Below are 20,773 nucleotides of genomic sequence, written 5' to 3' on the forward strand. Positions count from 1 at the left end.
TAAAGAAAGTGTCGAGAAAGAGCGGTTGAACAAGAGATGGAGGTGAGTAATGCGCCCTTGGCAAGCGCAAGCAAAGTTGTGAAAGTGCGCTAGCTATATTTAGCCTAGCTATTTATTTCACTCCCGCTCTAGGCCTTTCACTTTGTCACCTTTTATACTCTACCATCATCCTAGCAGGAGCTCTCACCTAGCATCATCAAAAAGACTACGGGTAGAATGGAGTGAAATAAGGATTGTAAGGCTACTAGCTTTACTTCGTTCGAATGGAATGAGGATTGTTTAACGATATGTTGTGACTCTGGCCACACCACCTTCATAAGGGCAAGGTGATTTTGTATGCTTATCCGAAACATCTAGAATAAGGAAATTTATGTGGTTTAACCTCAACAATCTTTCTCTCCGTGCTTTTTTATTTAGAATACTCGCAAATAATTCCAACACTTCCGTGTACTTGAAATTTCACATTCTTGACTTTCTAAATAATAATATTCCCTTTACTTCTACTCAGGCACTCGATTCAGGCTCCAAAATGTCACGAGATTCAGACCCTGGCCTACTCATATGTCTCCTGTCTCGCTCCATGCACGCTTCCCTCCTGATAGCTTCCATCTCACTCAATATAGTAGGATTTTTGCTATTAGTCTTGGGCTCAACAATTCCCACAACAACCCTTCTTAACGCCAGGAATTAAGCGACACTCTTAGTATGCAATTGGCTAGTAGATAAATACCTGGACAAACTAGAAACAGACAGTGAACACCAAAATGTTTTCTTTATCGGATTTACACTAAGTGCATGCAGCATCTTGCATCTAGCCACATAATTATTCATTAATACCAATAACATAATGCTCCGCCACATTGTACACATACCGCAATTGAATAAGTACCCCTTCGATTTTCCTCAGATGCCGCATCTCGCTTTCCATGATTATCTTCCTGTCGTTCGGTAGAACCAATTCACCAGGACGCATATCCATAAACTGCTTTGCGATGTCCTTTAATGCGAAGTCCCCCTTCACAAGCCGCATTGTACGATCAGTAAGAGATCTTACCCTTTACCTGGATAACTTACTGCATCATCCCGAACGTCGTAGTACCGATGCCCATCATTTTCCACCAGGCGAAACACACGTGGCCACCAGTGTGCAGCTTTCTAAGACTGTTGACTCTGCCTTTTGGCCTCTTTTCTCATACTTTTGAATTTTGCTCTCAATCCCGCTAGCATGGNAAGGACGTCATCATCAGAAGAATCTTCTTAGTCGTCAGGAAGCTCGTTGTCGTCTGTGTGCTCAGAAGGAGGATTATGGAGGATCCGAGATGGGAGGGCGGAGGATCTAGCATTGCCATTATTTTCAGAAGTAGCTTCTTGCACCGTTGTACGCTGTTGTTGAGAGCTGAGGACATTAGGGCGATTGGAGGGTGATGGGGAGCGCCAGTAGGACTGCCTGGACGGAGCGGAGGATCGAGGCGGAAAGGTTCAAGATTTGTAGCAGGATCTAATATATTATTATCCTTAGAACTTGCATCTGCTATTATTGTACACATAGCTCGCTACCTCCGACAAGGTCTGTAGTAGAGGATTAGAGTAGGACTTACCTGTATGGGGAGAGGACGGTACAAACCCCCGCTGCGAATCAATACGACCTTCATTTGTAGAGAGCAGAGGGCTGATGGGGGGAGAACAATGGAGCAACACCAATGAAAGTAGATAATGGCCGAAGAAAGTAGGAGAAGAAGAGTTGGAAGCCTGAGACGGTGGTAGTGAGGTAGAAGTAAACTCTGATGACTGCTAGAAGTGAAGAAGAAGATATGATGAGGTCAAAGGGTTGTCGTACAACTAGTCAAAATGCTTGTATTGATGATATGGTTGTCGCCGGCAAAGCAGGGAGCAACGGTGAGAGCATCTACCAATAGATGAGAGACAAATAATGCCAACAGCATAGAGAAAACGAATATAAGAAAATGTTTACAAGTGTTGCGTACAACATGGAATACTGCCGGACGTTGCAGGTGACTTTATAGAGGGCAATGCGATGAAGGGATAGAACATGCTACCTTGATGTGAATGCACCTATTATGCCTCTACGCAATGAATTTATCATTCTACAACAATAAGACATTTATTTGGATATATATGTATGCACAGCACTTCGTGCGGCGGGCATGCGGCGTTTTCCATTGTGGCAGTTTTCTCCGCCACCAGTTTCGTTTAGGATAAAGACCCTAAGTGCGTGGAGTGAACCGTCCATAACCATGCTTTTGCGCCAAGGAGTCTCGCCTCAGCTAAGTGGACCTCGTGCATGGTAGTGGGCCTTCGAGTGCGGTCGTCATCACCACAACGGGTCGGAAACCCGCCTTAGAAAGCCGATTAACTTACCGTCCCTGGCGCCATATCCCCTGTTATAGCCTCTCTATGTGATAGATCTCGCTTATCATGACCACGCACAAAGCCCTGGAGAGTCGTGATCTATACACTGTGGGATGGATTGCCGCTCTTCCGATAGAGTTGGCAGCGGCGACCGCCATGCTTGACGAGCAACACGAAAAGCCTCTCGATTTCGCGCATCCTTTCTCTGACAAGAACTCATATACATGGGGCCGCATTGGCGAGCATAACGTGGCCATTGCATCGCTACCAGCGGGAGTTTATGGCGTAGCGCCCGCTGCGACTACTGCATCACATATGCTGTCTTCCTTTCCACAAATTCGTGTCGGGCTCATGGTAGGCATTGGGGCTGCTATCGCAAGGCCGGAACGAGGCCATGATATCCGACTGGGCGATGTTGTCGTTAGCCAACCTGACGGACGAAGCGGCGGAGTTGTGCAGTACGACCTCGGAAAGGCAAAGGAGGGACATGGTTTCGAGCGCAGAGGTAATCTCAACATGCCACCGGAGGCTCTTCTTAAAGCACTAGCCAAGCTCCAGGCACAGCACGAGATGCGGCCGCCTAAAATTCCTGAATTCCTAGAAGAGATGGTAAAGAGGTATCCTCAGATGGCGAAGTCAAAACCCGGTAAACCTGGGTACGTGTATCAGGGGAAAGAAAATGATCGGTTGTTCAAAGCAACGTGTCCGCATGTTGATGGCTTTGGGTGCAGCAACTGCGATTCTAAGGGAGAAATAGCACGGGATAATCGGGATTCTAATGAGCCGGAGATCTACTATGGCATCATCGCATCCGGCAACACTCTTGTCAAAGATGCCGCGTTCAGAGATTCAATTTGTAAGGATACCGGGGAGGAATGCATCTGTATTGAAATGGAAGCAGCCGGTCTGATGAACGGCTTCCCGTGTCTCATCATCAGGGGAATTTGCGACTACGCGGACTCGCACAAGAACGACCGGTGGCAAAGGTATGCTGCCGCAACCGCTGCGGCGTATGCAAAAGAGTTTCTTGGCGTTGTTCCGGGAGAGGATTTGGAAAAGACGCGAAGGGCTGCTGAAGTTCTGGACTCCGGTTAGTTTGCCTCTTTAACCTCATGAATGCCATTAATGACAATCCAAAAAGTCGCAAACGACGTAGCTCGCATCCGCTCTAGTGTTGACAGGCTGCGCCTTGATGATCATCAACGCAAAATTATCAAGTGGCTACGTCCGCCAGATCCGTCAACAAATTACAACAAAGCGTTAGAGCAACGCCAGGAAGGGTCAGGCCTTTGGTTCTTACAAAACGATGTGTTCGCCAAATGGAAGACACGGCGAAACTCCTTCCTATGGCTATATGGCATTCCTGGGTGTGGTAAGACGATTCTTAGCTCCACAATCATTAAAGATCTTAGTAGAACTCCTTCCCATCAGCCTCTTCTCTATTTTTACTTCGACTTCAACGATACAGCTAAGCAGGCGCTTGAGAGTATGGTTCGGTCACTTATCAGTCAGCTATGCTACAGGTGCAACGATGCTTGGAAACAATTAGATTCGCTCTTTTCTTCGTGCCAAAAGGGACTTCACCAACCAACCTGCGAATCACTTTGTATGGTCCTCTTGCACACGATAGAGCAGAACATGGAAGTCTGGATTATTCTTGATGCCCTTGACGAATGCCATACAAGAAAAGGGCCGCCAACAGAAGGGTTGCTCTCATGGATAAAAGATCTCCTAAGCTCAGAGCAAAGGAACGTCCACCTTCTTACGACGAGCCGGCCAGAACAGGACATTATGTCGGGATTAAATAAGCTTATTTATGACGGTAACACAGTTCCAATTCAGAGCGACCTAATCACTAATGATATCCGTGCCTACGTCCGCAAGAGGGTAAGAGAGGATGAGGGTTTCAAGAGATGGCAAGACCGATCGGACGTACAGGACGAAATGGAGACCCGGCTTATGGAGAAGGCTGATGGAATGTTAGTTCTAAGCGCCTTCCCTGAGGATTACTATCCGTAATTACATACTAAAAATTAACAGGTTTCGATGGGCTGCATGTCAACTTGACGCCTTAGTAGATTGCTTCGATTATGGAGAGCTTAAGGACGCGCTCACTTCCCTCCCGAAAACCTTATACGAGACCTATGGTCGGATTCTACACGGTATACCTTCTCAACACAAAGAAAAGGCAGTAAGAATTCTACAATTCTTAGCATTTTCTGAGCGGCCGCTGCGAATCGAGGAGGCTGTGGATGTGATAGTAGTAAAACCTAAAGAAGAACCATTCTTCGATCCAAAAGCGCGGATACCTAACCCATTAGAGATCTCGCGTTACTGCTCGAGCTTAGTAGTGGTGCTGTCCACGAAGGGCCATTCGCACGATAAGGACGACGAACACATGGAACTTCAAATAGCTCATTTCTCTGTCAAGGAATATCTGATGTCAAACTATACTGACAAAGTCATCACTCAAAATTTTCAGGAGGAGGCTGCTAAAGCTTCAATTGCAACAGTTTGCCTTGCATATCTATTGCACCTGGACTTCGATCTGGACCTTCCAATCCAGAAGATCAAAGAGACCTTTCCGTTGGCCCAGTATTCGGCAACATACTGGATGATCAACGCCATAGTAGCAGGAGGGGAGGATGAAACGGTACAAAGTTTAATCGTTAAGTTTTTCTGCTCCCATCAGAGGTCCTATAAAATCTGCTATAGTCTTTACCGCCCAGATCAGCCACGGTACGGTGTATCGGATCTAAGAGAGGGAAATCTAGCCCCGCCTTTATATTACGCATCGTTTGGAGGGTTCAGGAATATAGTACAAAGCTTATTAAATCGGGATGCCGACGTTAACGCGCAAGGAGGACGTTACGGTAACGCGCTGCAGGTAGCATCGGTCAAAGGTCACGAGAAGGTGGTCGAGCTGCTGCTTTGGAAAGGTGCTGACGTTAACGCGCTAGGAGGAGAAAAATACAGCAACACGCTGCAGGCAGCATCGGCCGGGGGCCACGAAAAGGTGGTCGAGCTGCTGCTCAGGAAGGGCGCTGACGTTAACCCGCTGGGAGGAGGATACTACGGTAACGCACTTCAGGCAGCATCGGGCGGGGGCCACGAGAAGGTGGTCGAGCTGCTGCTCGAGAAGGGCGCTAACGTTAACACGCGAAGACGAGGACGCTACGGCAGCAGCGCGCTGCAGGCAGCATCGAGAAAGGGCCACGAGAAGGTGGTCGAGCTGCTACTTGGGAGGGGCGCTGACGTTAACGCGCTGGGAAGAGAAAAAGGATACGGTAACGCGCTGCAGGCAGCATCGGGTGGGGGCCACGAGAAGGTGGTCGAGCTGCTGCTTAGGAAGGGCGCTAACGTTAACACGCGAAGACGAGGACGCCACGGCAGCGCGCTGCAGGCAGCATCGAGCGAGGGTCACGAGAAGGTGGTCGAGCTGCTACTCGGGAGGGGCGCTGACGTTAACGCGCTGGGAGGAGGAGGAGAATATGGTAACGCGCTGCAGGCAGCATCGGGTGGGGGCCACGAGAAGGTGGTCGAGCTGCTGCTTGGGAAGGGCGCCAACGTTAACGTGCAAGGTGGATACTACGGCAACGCACTGCAGGCAGCATCAGGCAGCGGCCACGAGAAGGTGGTCGAGCTGCTGCTTGGGAAGGGCGCTAACGTTAACATGCAAGGTGGATACTACGGCAACGCACTGCAGGCAGCATCATGCAGAGGCCACGAGAAGGTGGTCGAGCTGCTGCTTGGGAAGGGCGCTAACGTTAACGCGCAAGGTGGATACCACGGCAACGCGTTGCAAGCAGCATACTACGGCAACGCGCTGCAAGCAGTATTCTACGGCAAGGCAGCATCAGGCAGAGGCCACGAGAAGGTGGTCGAGCTACTGCTCGGGAAGGGCGCCGTGTAGTTAGGTATAATCGAAGACGTTATATATATCTATAATATATAGATCTGCTTATAAACTAAATACTAGTATTTATATTTACTTTTCTATCTAGATCTCTATTTTGTAGAGGGGTCTAGGGGAGCACCTAAATATATAGTATAACTACTTTGCCACCCACCTATTCTAGAATGTTACGCGGGAATGCAGGTATATAGTGGCGTAGAGTCGTTACGAAGAACGAATCTATATACAAGCGAAGCTATTACGTGATTGTAGGAAGCTCCTATAGATGTCCGTCACCCTCCCTCCCTACTAACACAAATTAATAATAATAGCTGGTGATTATCGACGTATACATAACCCCAGGTAATTTGCGATTGTATATTGCTCAGAGCGGCGCGGCTGCGGTGCAGCCATTAACCCTTTTAGGTTCGCAAAGATCACTACTAAACTATAAAGATGTCTATTCAAAGCGAAGCCACGCCTCCTCTGAACAGCAACATTAATATCTATCACAATTAGCCTTTCGGCTTTTCGCTTTGAAATAAGGCTTATTTAATAGAGATTTTGTTGTTTATTCGTCTTATAGCCCTAATAATGCTATGCCGTACGGCGTTGTGTTGTCGTTGCGATAAAACGTCTTACCCCTGGAGGATCGCGAGGTTTCGCGTCGCGTCTTTCCACAGCAGCTGTTGATAAGTAGTCTTTCCTAACAATTTTTCCTATAGGGTTTTTAACAGGTTTTAAATTGACGCTTTCTAGCTTCCTCTCTTCCTCCTTCCTACTACGTTGTTGTTGTTAATAGCCTTTAATATTACCTAGAGATTCTACGTTATTTGAACGGTCTATTAACGATACCCTACGGGCGTAAAGAGACGATATATATTCCTACATTTATATTGGTTGTTGTGGCGCAGGCCTTGTACCGCTAGGTTCTAACGGTACGCGTTGTTTGGGGTAATGAGTGTGTAATTATCTACTACTGCTTGAGCAGTAGGGAACCTACTATGTAATACAGCAGGTTGGGCGAGATTACCCTCTCCTTGGGCCTACACCCCCTAATACAATATAAATACATTATTTGGAATATATCTCTGCGAGCGTGTGTATAGATAAAGATGTCTATTTAAAGCGAAGCTACGCCTCCTCTGAACAGCAACATTAATATCTATTACAATTAGCCTTTCGGCTTTTCGCTTTCCCACCCTCCACCCTATAGATAGTTTTGCAGCCTTTTAGGCTTGCGGTAGGCCTAAGGGGGGTAATGAGTGTGTAATTATCTACCACTGCTTGAGCAGTAGGGAACCTACTATGCAATACAGCAGGTTGGGCGAGATTACCCTCTCCTCGGGCCTACACCCCCCAATACAATACAAATACATTATTTGGAATATATCTCTGCGAGCGTGTGCATAGACTAGCAGCGATATCTCTACAACGCTAGACTTTTCATATCCGACTTTAGGGGCCACCTCTCCTCATTGCGAGCTATAAAGGGATTTATAGAACATGATGATACGGCTTGTGACTGGGGTGCAGAGGACATGGTTTGAGGTTGTCGTCTGGATCTTAGGGACAGGTGCCAAGACCCGGTTAAAGTGCTCAAATCGTGCGAGAAACTCTTAAAAACGGAGTCTTGCAAACCCCCGCTAAACAGCCTCTGCTTGTATTCTAAGCCCGCTTGTCGGGTCGTCGAACGCTCTCATTCGTTCTTGCTTGTTTTTCGAACCTAGCGGTCGACCACGTTTTCGCTTATCACCGCACCAGTATCTAAATTGTTTGTACAGTCAAATCTCTTTAGTACGATACCGTTTGTTCACCCGAGCGTATCGTAATACCAATGGTATTGCTATATCAAGAGTCACATGTTAGGTGAATAAGTAGGAGAAAGAGGAGCTTAATACCTAAAAAGGCTTAGGATATCTACCTCACGGGCCAAATAGGGCCCTCTCCCATACAAATTCTCTACTGGTTATACCGATATTGGTGGTAGGTGTTTAACGATATTGTCAAAAGTCAGATTATCGCAATGCAGAAGATATCGTTGTGTATCCCATATCGCATTGAGGGGGTTTGACTGCATCGGGATTGGGGCGCTGAGATCGCTTACCGGGGTGCCCTGGCTGAGGCGCTGGTCGCTGTGATTGATATACCTATCTCAACTGTCCACCGCGGTGTTTCGCCGGTGATATTGAGCCACTCATGGCCCTGACCCGGACGCCGTGAGCTGGTTCTTTGAGTATGTATTTGCTTCCTGTATTTCCGCCCACCGCCCCCTGCCCCCTGTCCCTGAATGTCCGTGTGAAAGGATTTGGCTAATGTGTTGAGTAGTCGTGAAGAGTGCTACGGGAACCAGGTTGCAGTACGCTGGCCTGGCATTTCGGATCTCTCGACTATTAGCTTCGATAACAGGATCAAGAGCTGGACGTGCTGGAAGGACTGGCATGTTCCGGCGGGTAATCCGACGAAATTTTAAGGCGTTGAGCTCTGCTGCGGCTAGGAATATATAGATGGGGTTTGGTATGGCGGGTTTTGGTATGCTCTTTCTGAGATGGACAATTAATTGTATTAGCGGTTGCCGGTTCGACTGCCTGGTACCTAGCATGCGCCGTTAGGGCGTGTGCTTAATTTTCAGTGTCCTAACCATATCTTCTGAATAGCTTCAGGTACATATGAAAATTGTAAGATTCCACCATACACTAATTTTGAATTACTTTCAACGCTTATATAAACCGTATGTAGTGTGCCAATGATTGTACGGATTACCACTCACGTGTGCGGAGGATATGCGGTGAAAACAAGCCTTCGCTAGTAGATCTCCAATTTAAGCCACATATCTTTGCATCTGATAATTCTGTACTATATTTACGATTTTACCGGTTAATGTTACGTATGTATTTGCTCATGATCCACTGAGGATATTTGATCTACAGCCTCTAAGTTTCGCGAATTTGAGTGCTCTGCACTCTATATCCAAACAGAAAGCTCCAAGAATGTGCGAAAATCAATAGATAATTCCAAGCATATAAACACCCACATCCTACTCCAGAATGAGTAACGCTGAACGTCCTCTCAGCCTCGCAACTCCGGGCTCGGCCAAAATGTCGAGGCCAGAAGGTCGAAACAGGGAACGTATCCCTAATATTACGCATCCTCGATCTCATCTCAGTTTCTCCGTTGAGCAGAGTAACGCGCGTTCTTCTTCCATCTCTTTCTCTCACCCAAAATCCCTAGATGATCCTAACCTAAGCTCCCAAAACCAGTCCCCAGTTCACCACTCCCCGACATCCGGCACCAACTCATCATCAATCTTAGTCCCCAAATCCCTCTCCTCCAAAAAGACGCGCCCCTTCATCTTCTCCGGCAAATACTCCTGCGCGACCCTCCCATCCACAAAATCCGGGTTATACTTATACTCGCGCCCAAACCCCATCTCCTTCATGAGCCGCGTCGGCGCACCCCGCAAATGCACCGGCACCGGCAATCCGGCGATACCCGGCTCCTGCAGCGCCGCCAGCGCATTCGACAAGCCGCGGTACGCGCGCGTGGACTTGGGCGCCAGCGACAGCGCGACAGCGGCGTGCGCGAGGTTGATGCGGCATTCGGGCATGCCGATCTTCTCGCACGCGCTGTAGGCGGCCGTTGCGAGCGGGAGCAGCGTGTTGTCGGCCAGCCCGACGTCTTCGGATGCGACGACGATCAGGCGTCGCGCGATGTAGAGCGGGTCTTCGCCCGACTGCAGCATCCGCGCGAGGTAGTAGAGCGCGGCGTCCGGGTCGCTACCACGGATGGATTTGTGGAACGCCGAGATGGTGTCGTAGTGCTGGTCGCCGGCGCGGTCGTAGACGAGGGTTTGGGTGAGCGATTTCTTGATTTGCGAGGATGTGATTGCGGGCCGCGTGCTGAGATCCATGGCGAGTTCGAGCAGGTTGAGCGCGGTGCGGGCGTCGCCGTCCGCGAATGCCGCCAGGTACTGTAGCATCTCGTCATCTAGTAATGGGGACGTGCAGTTTTCGGCCTCGAGGGCCCGTCGTAGGATAGTGGTGAGGTCGGCGTCAGCGAGTTTGTTTAGAGTGAAAGTGCGACATCGTGAGAGCAAGGCGTTGACGACTTTGAAGGATGGATTTTCGGTAGTGGCACCGATGAGAGTAATTTGGCCAGCTTCAACAGGGCCGAGGAAGACGTCTTGTTGGGATTTGCTGAATCTGTGTATCTCGTCGCAGAAGATTATGGTCTTGCGTCCCGTTAAGGTAAGCTCAGTTCTTGCGTCTGAGAAGAGCTTCTTCACTTCCCCCACGCCACTGCTAGTGCTGTTGATTTCGACAAAACGACTGCCGGCTGTGTTGGCTATGAGCCGTGCGATTGTAGTCTTGCCAGTTCCCGGGTCGCCCCACAGAACCATGGAAGGGACGCGGTCGGCTTCCACAAGCCCGCGGAGCACCCCTGACGGCCCTACTAGCTCTTGTCCGCAAACCTCATCTAGTGTTCGGGGTCTCATACGTTCGGCCAGAGGAGCCACTTTTTGTAGAGTGCTCAACTTAGTTCGTTTATGTAGTAGGGAGGGAGAGGGTGGCTCTCGGCTTGTGGTGGCGTTGATTACATCGTCGTACGATCGTTTCGTGCCCGTTGAGAGCGTATTCGTAGGTTCTACATGTTGAGTAGGTGTTGGTGGAGCTAAGGCCGACGGAGACGAGGCTGCATTCTTTACGCTAGAGCTTGTAGCACGTCTCGAAGCAGGAGCTTGAAAGAAGCTTGACACATTGCTTGAGACATTGGTAGGCTTCTGAGTAGTTTCGTTCAGGTCGATGATGAAAGTCTCGCAGCCCGAGTCGATGTGGTCGTTAATGTCTTTCTCCTTGACAGGCTTACCGCATATAGGGCAGTCTACCATTGCAGCGGATGCAGTTGGTGGTCGAATCGCGTAAATTAACCCTTGTGGTGAGAAAGTCCGGGGGAGACGGTGCTGCTTTAAAGCGATGTCGGCGCCCTAGCCCGGCGCCAGCCCGGCACCAGCCCGGCTCAAGCTGTGATGACGGAACGGAGCGGCTTGTTGCTTCAGGCCCATGGCAGTACAAGGAATACAACAGGGACCCTCGCACGCAATAAATTCCCTAAATCAACCTCGACCCCCCCTCCTTCAGGCAATTTTTATCTGGAGATGTCCACTCTGCTTCAGTCATTGACTAGAAACACGAGATCAAAAGCAGCTGCGAAATACCTATCTCCAAGCTCAACCATCACAACCCCCACTACTATCAACACTGCTCCTTTTAGAGCAATGTCGGCAAGTGCAGCGCGCGCTGACCCCTTCAGGCCGGCAAGGAGAGTAGCAGGACAGAGACAGGATGTATGGTACGTGGCTGTCACTCAAGCTTCTGATTAAAACTTCGCTAACAATTACTTTTAAGGTCTATCGTCAACGAGGCCGCCGCCGCTTCTCCAGTCCAGCCCATTGTGAATATGGGCCAAGGCTTCTTCGGATACAATCCTCCTCAATTCGTCATAGACGCTGCCAAACAAGCCCTCGATAAGGTCGACTGCAATCAGTACTCGCCCACAAAAGTATCGCATACTCATAACATTGGAGGTTTGGGAGAGTGAGACTGATGAGGAGTCAGGGCCGACCGCGGTTAAAGAAGGCTATTGCCGATGCATACTCTCCTTTCTTTGGCCGCACTATAGACCCAGAGAAGGAGGTGACGATTACAACTGGCGCAAATGAAGGTAGGAATTGACAGCCTAGGGAGAGATGCCGAGTGCTGACTGCGTCTCTGCAGGCATGCTGAGTGCCTTCATGGGCTTTCTCGAGCAGGACGACGAGGTTATAGTTTTCGAGCCCTTTTTTGATCAGTGGGTATTTCGACCGTCTTTTCCATCCACAGCGCTAACTGTCATCAGGTATATAAGTAACATCGAAATGCCCGGCGGAAAGGTTGTATACGTCCCCATGCACCCACCACCAAACGGTGCCACCGAAACTTCGTCCGCAGGGGAGTGGAAAATAGACATGGAACAATTCGAGAAGGCTATAACACCAAAGACACGTATGATTGTCCTCAACTCTCCACACAATCCAATCGGCAAGGTTTTCTCGCGAGAAGAGCTGCAGGCAGTGGGCGATCTCTGCGTTAAACACAATATAATCATCCTTTCCGATGAAGTCTACGACAGACTCTATTACGTTCCCTTCACACGCGTCGCAACACTCTCCCCAGAAATCGCCGCTTTGACCTTAACAGTGGGCTCTGGCGGCAAGAACTTTTACGCAACCGGCTGGCGCGTGGGATGGCTCATTGGTCCCGAGCACTTGATCAAATATGTCAGCGCAGCTCATACCCGAATATGCTATAGTAGTGTCAGTCCCCTACAAGAGGCCGCCGCCATAGGCTTCGAAGAGGCGGAGAAACACAACTTCTGGGATGAGTCAAAGAAGGAGATGCGGGGCAAGATGACCAAGTTCAATGCTATTTGGGATGAATTAGGACTGCCAGTAAGTACCGCTCAGCAGTAAATGCCTTCCTAGCCTACTGCTTTACTCGAACACAGACATTGGATCACTCATGAGCTTTGTGATGCTAACCCATTCTAGTACTCCGACCCCGAAGGCGGCTACTTCGTCCTCGTCAACATGTCCAAGGTCCAGCTCCCGGATAACTACGAATTCCCACCTCACGTGGCCGAACGACCGCGCGACTTCAAGCTTGCCTGGTTCCTTATCAAAGAAGTCGGTGTAGCAGCTATCCCACCAACTGAATTTTTCACTCCCGAAAACGCGCATATTGTTGAGGACTGGCTGCGCTTTGCTGTTTGTAAGAATGACGACGTGTTAGAGACAGCTCAGGAGCGTTTGAGGGGACTCAAGAAATACATCAAATAATTAAATGAAGGAAAAGGGAAAAGAGGAGGAGAAATAGAAGGAGAAAGAACCTGTTATTGAGCAAGGTCAAGCACGTTGAATAGAAGGATTCCCCATCCCAGAGTTTGATCTTAAGAGGTTTAGAAATACAGGATCTACGCGAGAGCTGACTCGGCTTGGTTATAACATTGATTCGATGTTTATACTTTAGGTGTAGAGCAAGTGCTAGAGCTGCCTCAGGGGGGAGGGATTGGGTTCAATGGCATGCGATGAAACATTTAATTAGATAGTTCGCATCGCCAGATATCTCACATCTAGCATCTCCCAGCATCTCCTTCCGACATCACTTAGAGGCACTACTATAGAACTAGACCATCAAACCCATCCATTAATCTACGCGTTCCAGCATTCGGCTTTGTACGCTCTAAGCCCCGACCAGACTACCAATCCTCATAAACAAACCCCTCAGCATCGACCCCAACCCTCACCAGCCCACCCGTCCCCTCCCCCAGCCCAAGCCCATACCGCACGCCCATCTCCTCCACGCACCGGTCCTGCGCCCGCGTCCCCAGCCCCCCGACATCCAACACCATCTCCGGCACGCGCGACCCGCACAGGTAATACGGCACCGCGGCCACCGTCCGCCGGCGCGGCGGTAGCGTGGGCCGCGAATAGAAGAACAGCACGCACAGCGAGGCCTGCATGACGCACAGGATGGCGACGCTGAGCCAGGTCGAGACGGCGAACGCGGTCTAGGAGGTGGCGTTGTTGAAGGGGACGTTCGCGAGGGCCACGGTGAGAACGTCGACCAGGACGGCGGTGAGGGCGACGGGGGCGGCGGGGAGGTCGGCACGGCGGAGGAGGGTGGACGGGAGGGCGGTTAGGGGGCTGGAGAGCGTGGAGAGCAGGATCGAGGTGAGAGTCGTGGCGCGCCGCTTCGAGAGGCGGGTGTAGGGGGCTAGGGAGGCGATATCTGCGGCTGGGTTAGCGGGAGAAGCTGAGGGGGGGTTACGGGGGGCTGTGCGTGCCTTGGAAGGTGCGGTTCTAGGGAGGCCACAAAGCGGGAACGCGAGGATGATGGCGTGGATCCGGTGGGGATGGCTCATCTGCAGCCGCCATTGTATGGCAGAGTAGAGCATATAGCGACAACTATAGCTGCGATAACGCCACGTTACCCCTTTAAGAAATAGATAATTCATCGCCGATGAACTTTCTTAGAGAGATCGCAAAGCTCGGAACATTGCGCTTCACGTAGGAGGCGCAGGCGCAATCGGCAAAGGCAAAGGCAAAGGGTCTTTTCCAAGCATGTAACCTCCATGCGCTCACATAGTCAGCCAGGGATGTTTTAAGAGATCCTTAGCAGTCTTCCTCTTCTCCGGCAACCACTGAAGCATATGGCTCGCAAAATCAAGAAATAGTTCTTTGTCCTTGCCTTCGAGAGAAAGAACGGAGTCCGGGAGGTTAAAGCTAGAGGGAATCAGGTCTTTGTATAGGAATACACCTGCACGCTAGAGTCAGTACTGGAGTCTTCGGAAGGCAAGGGACGGTGAGGTTTCCAGCTCGCACACAGCTATGATCGTACCTTCTGAGCTAAAGAAGGGCCCTCCATAGCATTCGCGAGCGGTCCAACAAAGCTTGCCTTCTACGCTTGGAAAATCCCTTCTCCATTCGACCCTACTCCACTTTTCCTCTCGATCAAGAAGCTCTTTAGGTGGAGGGCCCAGTAATGAAATCATCTCTGCAAGGTGCTTTCGACTGTCGTAAGCACCTTGGTTGGAACAAATGTCTCGAAACAGGTCGCGGTTCTCTAAGAGGTTCCAAATCTAGGCGTTACATCGTAAGTAGAAACTAAAGCAGTCGATCGGCACTAAGGCTCACCAATACGCCAAGGTTCCATATGTCTGCGCTGTATGACCAACCCGTGCCCAATATGACTTCTGGTGCATGGAAGAGGGGAGGTTGAATAGGGTGTCGCAGAGGTTCGGGACCATCTGTGTGTTGGGCTAACCCGAAGTCCACCAGATTTAGAAGTGTTCTGAATGATTTGAATCCACCAAAATCATAGCGTGAGAGATACACTAAGCTATCATCTCTCATCTTTCGCAGCATAGGAGCTTCGGCTAGGTTCTGGACAAAATTTTCGAGCACAGATGGATCCTCGAATGTCAACATGATATTGTCTTGCTTGATATCTAGTTAAAATAAGTATCAGAATGCATTGACCCTAGAAACGGCCGATTCCTCACCTGTGTGAACAATACCACACTCGGAATGAAGATAATCGAGCCCCAGTAGGATATGCTGTAGGAACAGCTTAAGAAGTGGCCCTGGAATTTTGCCGTCGGGAACTCGCCTCTGGAAGAGTTTGAATGTCTCTCGCATTGGCTCGTAGACTAGACAAGGGTGCGTGCCATGCGGTCCCGTGATTTCGAAATAGTTGATTGCCGTTCTTACAAACCTGAAGCCCTCATGCGACGGATTTGCCTGCAGGTATCTACTGATATTGTGTTCATGTTTTGCTATATCCTGGTCATTAGATACAGCGACTTTTACAGCAACGTATCTCTTCGTCTGCCAAAACCATCTAGGAAGGTGTTAGATGCAAAAGGAATAGACTTAAGCGAGGGCATACCGTGAAGTGTCTTCGGCCAGCCATACGGTCGAAGTAGAGCCCCATCCAAGCTTAGCTAATACCTTGTATTGTCCGCGTAATACTTGGCCTGGATTCACCGGATAGAAACGTTTGGGATCATAGCCGGGTAATGTCTCTTCCTCCACTGGAACATCGAGTGGGAGGATTTTGGGCTCTCGGCTCTTGACCATCATAGAGCTTCTTGGAAAGAACAGCTGTCGGAGGTGCGGACGGGCCCGGAATCTGAAGAGATTGAGTGCCGACATTCGGTACCGGTAGCGGTGGCACGCCTTCATCAATTGGGTGGATCTTTGTATTAAGACAACCCCTCCGGGAGAAGGCAACATTAAATTTCTCAGCGGGCGTTTTGCCAAGCCACGGCCCCTTTGCTGTTTCGTGCTAGCCACGGTAGGGTCCAGGGCTGCAAGGGGGAGATCAATCGTTTATTTTATTGTTTTCCCGCAGATGCAAACACTGAAAACGTTAGAGCCAGTTGTTCTTGAAAGATTAATAGAAACTTCAACTTGAAAACCTCGAGTTTGCTCTATATTCCTACCTGTCGAACTGTGTCTTCTAGATATAGAGCAATAGAATTACACAACACTCCAAATATAACCCCAATCTTTCCCCCACCCGGCCAAACCCTAACGCCGGCAATGCAAAGATGCAAAATTCCAGCCTTGCACCTTTCAAAAATTCTTTGACTCAACAAAACCCTAATCCGACCATCTACTGCCAGCTTTCTGCTCTGATCCAGCGAAATTCTTCTCCTCCTCTTCCCACTTCCTCCGCTCTACCCTCCTCCGCGCACTGAAAGCTCTCGCAAACCGCCACGCCTCCGTATCCGCCAGGTTCCACTTCTCTACCATTTCAACAGTCTGGGCTTGCTGGCGGACCTTGCTTTTGATTGCATCTCTTGCCTTCACTAACCTCTGCTTCTCCGTCTCCACCTCTGGGATACTTAGCTTGTGCCCACCCTCGAGAGGGGGAGGAGGCGGGGGACGACGTTCCGGTCCCGGGACGGGCGTCTCGGATTTCCCATCATCAGCGGCTTCTTGCGGGAGGTGGAAGCCGAAGATCCAATCGAGGTCAACCTGGGACTCGCGCTCCGCGGTGAGCCAGATGGAATGGGAGGCTGTTCGGGGAGACGCAACAGCTTCTTTAAAGCGGACAACGCGGGTGGCGCCGCTGACTGAAGGGCCGAGGAGTTCTTCCGTGGCAGCAAAAATCCAGGAGTCGCGTTTGGATTGACGGCGGAGAAAACGGGCGTCAACGAAATCGCGTTGGTAGTGCAGCGTGGTAAGAGTGTAGGGGTGCGGCACGGTACCAATCGTGTAGAGCTTTGTGTTGTTGCGGAAGATAGGGAGGATCTCAATTCTTAAAGGATGTGAAGAGACGCAAGCTTTGCATTTGGGTTTGTTAGGTGGGCAAGAGGAAGGTATTGGACTGGTCGGGCATTGTGTGAGGTTGCGAGCAATGTCGATTGCTTCTTCAATCAGCGCGGTGGTATGTTCAGGGAGCGGTTTGAGGATGGCTATTCCGTCAGGGAAGTTGCTTTGCCAAGTGCTGTGGAGATGCGCGTTTATGAGAGTGGCCAGGAGTGAAAGACCTTCGACCTGAGTGCTGTTGGTCAATTTCTCAGCGACAGCTTTGTATTTCGATACGATTGTGTTTCCGTCGTAGTAAGCGACACCATCCCCTTTGGCATCAATGTCGATTGTGTCTTTATCCAAAAGGTTAATCATCGGTCCGCCGTCCATTTTAGCTAAAGTTTCAAGCTTGTCCTTGTTGACGGTCATATTCTTGAAGTATGAATGGTCTAGAGCTTTTTTGATCGCATCATTGATTGCTACTTCCTCGCCAAAGAAGATACCATTTTGCAAAGATTCAATCCGAGTCAGCTTGGGATATTCTCCCCTCCTCAGATAAGTCAGGAGAGCGTTATCATATGAAGCCATGGGCACTGCCAGCCAATTTGCCAATACACCTGTACCCATGTGACCCCATGCCAACCATCTCGCAAACTCCACTTCAAGCTTCGAATCAAGTTCTAACCGCTGCAGAGTCTCATATAATGGATTCTTCTGGGCTTCTGCCCTGCTCAGCACCTGGGGCTTGAATCCTTGTGCCCACCATGCCCGACGCCATGCAAGCAACAGCTTGTTCTCTGCCTCCGTAATATTTTTATCCTGTTTCTTGCTCGGATCATAGAATGTGTATATTGGCGGTCGTGCTTTTAAGGGAGGAAGGACAGCGCGGTTTTCGTCAAGGGTGATTGAAGAGGAGAATGGGTTGCGCCATTTCCAGTCTGAGAACCACTTCGCATCTCCGCTGGTACTATTAGCCTGTACAGGCGGTTCATGGCTAGCTTGGCTGAAGGGATTCTTAATGGAGTCTTTGACTTCTGCAACCGTGGGAATATCGGCAGGTGATGGCGGCCCGAAGAACAAAAGAGAGAGAACTATGAATATAATAATTCCGAAGAGCAGCTGGAATCGTCGTGGCGGTATTTGCAGGGCCACAGGATGCCCGCAACATGTGCGTTGTACAGGCATGGCTCTGAGTTGAAGATTCCGCGCGGAGACGTAACGATGTTTGTTTTATCAACACATTTGATGCGTTTTCTTTGGTAGAGGATGACACCCCTGTTAATAGTACTCGTCCGTTGACCCCTGATGGGAGTGACGCGGCCTGAGGACGTTTATTGAAGAAGAAAGAGGGGATGAGGAAGAGGACGGAAACGAGCGGTAAGATCTACAAGAGAAGTACAAATTCACACGCGGAAAATAATTAAAGAAGTGGGGCCACGTGTATATAGCGATCGTCTCGTCGTGGTATACAGGGTCCGCAAGGTTCGGTGTCGCCCCCCCCGTGCGCGCAGCAGCGGTGGCATCTAATTTCGCTTAAGCTTCGCCTAAGTTAGTATGTAGAGCTAGCAGAATTAGATGTAGTGGCCGCTAGGGGGGGGGAGACGTTGCCTCCTTGCATTTGAAGCTATTCGCAACTTCTCTTCCTTACCAATATTGTAATATCTACTCTAGATCTTAGTGTAATAGAGCCTTCCTTTTATCAATATGAGCTCTAAACATACTGCCGCTGCCGCCGTTAGAAGTCCTTCTTATCCACCCTATCAAAGGCCTTAACTATTACCAATACTGTCCTTATCTATTCCTTAACCACCTATCTTAACGCAGAGCTTAAGTATAAGTACGGTCGTAACTCTGCCGCCCGTATTTAGTAGCCAGATTAGCACGTAGCTTAACTTCTCTCTACTAATAGCGTTTAATAGGTTGCCTCCATTATAGTAGGTAGCTACTTTTACTAACGGCGAGCTTAAGGAAATATTAAATGATTTTAAGGCAGCAAAGGAGGCAGATTATAAGAAGGTTTAACGCTTTTATTAATCGCAGGATTATAATATAATAAGGGCTCCTCCGCAGCTACTATATCTTACGTAGCTTTTAAATATAGGTTCCTATTATCCTTTAAGTTAGCAATAATATTATTAGTTACCATACCTCCACTTAGAGCTTAATCTAGATAATATTAGCCACTATATACAAACCCCGCGTTAATCGCGGAGACCCCCTATACTTCCTTTACAAGTATTTAAGCCAATACCTAAAGATTTAATGACGGAAAGTAAGGAGGAGGAGCCACCGCCAAGGCTTTAATTTAAGCATAAATTAGAGTAGCAAAGCCAAGCGGTAGAGGTATCTTTTTTAACTATTATCTCTTATTATTAGCGAAGCTTAAGAAGGGCGTACGGACTTAGAATATAGTTATATATACTTTTACTAACTCTCGCCTAAGCCTCTCGCTTACATATAGTTATAATATACTGCCTATAATTAATAAGGCTATTAAGCAGCAGCTTCCTAGCCGTTGCGTTATATAAGAGTTATATAATACATCGGTTTTATATACTAAGAAGAATAAGACTTAAGTAATGTTTAAGATTAATCCTAGTTAGGAAGCTAGCTAGAGCTTAATTAATAGTAAACTTATAAGCTTAGTAAAGAAGCACCAGAATATAGATGGCTCTACTAAGCAGCTCTTAGTTAAAGTCAGCTTTATATATATTATGGTAAATAATTAAGCTAGATCTACCGCTTACTCTACTAATCGTTTTATAATGGCCGCATAGTTATTAATATAGCTATTATTAATACAGCTAGCTGCTACTGTCTCCTTATAGGATACGCCTCTAAATATACCGTAATCTAAATAGTATAAGGCTAGTAATACTACTTATCTTCTAGCCCCCTACCTAAAGACTACTAAGCTCCGGTTAAAGCTATATAGGGAGTAAAAGTATAAGAAGAGGTGTCTAGGCTCTTCTTAGTGCTAAATCTATTACTAAGTTGACTATAAGCTAACGCAGGAGGACCTTAAGGAGTGGGCGCGGGCTATTAAGGATAGTTTAGCTACTATTTATATACCTTATAATAAGCTATTAAAAAAGCTTTAAGATTAGAAAAAGGGAGATAGTAAGAAGTTTTAACTTGCCTTTACTAAGTCGCCTATACCTAATACTCCTAGTGTTATTAATTAATTCTATATTAATCTAACTAATAGGCAGTATAGGCGTCTAGCTATACTACTATTAGGGCAAGACCTAATTACAAGATTATTACCTGTAGTTCCTTTACCTTATTCGCAAGGCCTAAATTATATAGCTAATCTACGGGAGTATTTTAACTGGTAGAAGCTCTTAGTATAAGAAGACCTAGAGTAGGAGAGTAATTTTAAAGCCGCCTATTAAGTTGCTTGTAAGAAGCGGTGGGACTTAAGGATTATTAGGGAGTAGAAGCTAAATAAAGAGGGTAAAACGCTAGTTAATATAATAATTAATAAGGGAGTACTAGAGGTAATTGCTGAATAGGTATATTAGGATATTAAGAACTAGAGGACTTTGTAAGTTGCTTAGCTTTCTAATAGTATTAAGGATTTAGAGAAAGATAAGCAGTAGATTTTTTACACTAGTATAGCTTTGCCTAAAAGTTTAGGGTAAAATATAAAT

General features: G+C 48.4%; 6 protein-coding genes across 6 annotated transcripts; 3 read left to right on the top strand and 3 right to left on the bottom strand.

Moving 5' to 3' along the window:
- Window positions 1–440: 440 nt before the first annotated feature.
- On the top strand, window positions 441–925 carry K441DRAFT_660469 (uncharacterized protein). Its single transcript, XM_067648704.1, has one exon. It carries the CDS (start codon window positions 530–532, stop codon window positions 689–691), a length of 162 nt encoding a protein of 53 aa, XP_067503680.1. The 5' UTR covers window positions 441–529; the 3' UTR covers window positions 692–925.
- A 1,511-nt stretch (window positions 926–2,436) lies between these two features.
- K441DRAFT_611701 (ankyrin repeat protein) lies at window positions 2,437–6,283 on the top strand (the record flags this gene model as incomplete). The annotated part of the gene is made up of 5 exons (XM_067645583.1): window positions 2,437–3,081; window positions 3,118–3,460; window positions 3,512–4,349; window positions 4,411–5,447; window positions 5,751–6,283. 5 exons carry the CDS (start codon window positions 2,437–2,439, stop codon window positions 6,281–6,283), a joined length of 3,396 nt encoding a protein of 1,131 aa, XP_067503681.1.
- Window positions 6,284–9,137: 2,854 nt separating this feature from the next.
- K441DRAFT_660472 (P-loop containing nucleoside triphosphate hydrolase protein) lies at window positions 9,138–11,185 on the bottom strand. The gene has a single exon (XM_067648705.1). The coding sequence runs from the start codon at window positions 11,151–11,153 to the stop codon at window positions 9,534–9,536; it is 1,620 nt and encodes a 539-aa protein (XP_067503682.1). The 5' UTR covers window positions 11,154–11,185; the 3' UTR covers window positions 9,138–9,533.
- Window positions 11,186–11,420: 235 nt separating this feature from the next.
- K441DRAFT_562653 (PLP-dependent transferase) lies at window positions 11,421–13,139 on the top strand (the record flags this gene model as incomplete). Its single annotated transcript, XM_067643567.1, has 6 exons — window positions 11,421–11,614; window positions 11,671–11,824; window positions 11,881–11,986; window positions 12,040–12,112; window positions 12,161–12,752; window positions 12,852–13,139. The coding sequence occupies 6 exons, from the start codon at window positions 11,421–11,423 to the stop codon at window positions 13,137–13,139; spliced, it is 1,407 nt and encodes a 468-aa protein (XP_067503683.1).
- A 1,296-nt stretch (window positions 13,140–14,435) lies between these two features.
- On the bottom strand, window positions 14,436–15,941 carry K441DRAFT_611725 (CMGC protein kinase; the record flags this gene model as incomplete). Its single annotated transcript, XM_067645585.1, has 5 exons — window positions 14,436–14,619; window positions 14,701–14,941; window positions 14,997–15,310; window positions 15,365–15,702; window positions 15,751–15,941. The coding sequence occupies 5 exons, from the start codon at window positions 15,939–15,941 to the stop codon at window positions 14,441–14,443; spliced, it is 1,263 nt and encodes a 420-aa protein (XP_067503684.1). The 3' UTR covers window positions 14,436–14,440.
- Window positions 15,942–16,208: 267 nt separating this feature from the next.
- On the bottom strand, window positions 16,209–18,609 carry K441DRAFT_660475 (uncharacterized protein). The gene has a single exon (XM_067648706.1). The coding sequence runs from the start codon at window positions 18,303–18,305 to the stop codon at window positions 16,467–16,469; it is 1,839 nt and encodes a 612-aa protein (XP_067503685.1). The 5' UTR covers window positions 18,306–18,609; the 3' UTR covers window positions 16,209–16,466.
- Window positions 18,610–20,773: the final 2,164 nt, after the last annotated feature.

Source organism: Cenococcum geophilum, assembly GCF_001692895.1.
Source record: "Cenococcum geophilum 1.58 unplaced genomic scaffold K441scaffold_23, whole genome shotgun sequence".
Classification (NCBI taxonomy): domain Eukaryota; kingdom Fungi; phylum Ascomycota; class Dothideomycetes; order Gloniales; family Gloniaceae; genus Cenococcum; species Cenococcum geophilum.

What these genes read in the sequence shown, in the direction of transcription:
- K441DRAFT_660469 (XM_067648704.1), top strand. Translation starts at nt 530, where the DNA reads ATGTCACGAGATTCAGACCCTGGCCTACTCATATGTCTCCTGTCTCGC.
- K441DRAFT_660472 (XM_067648705.1), bottom strand. Translation starts at nt 11,153, where the DNA reads ATGGTAGACTGCCCTATATGCGGTAAGCCTGTCAAGGAGAAAGACATT.
- K441DRAFT_660475 (XM_067648706.1), bottom strand. Translation starts at nt 18,305, where the DNA reads ATGCCTGTACAACGCACATGTTGCGGGCATCCTGTGGCCCTGCAAATA.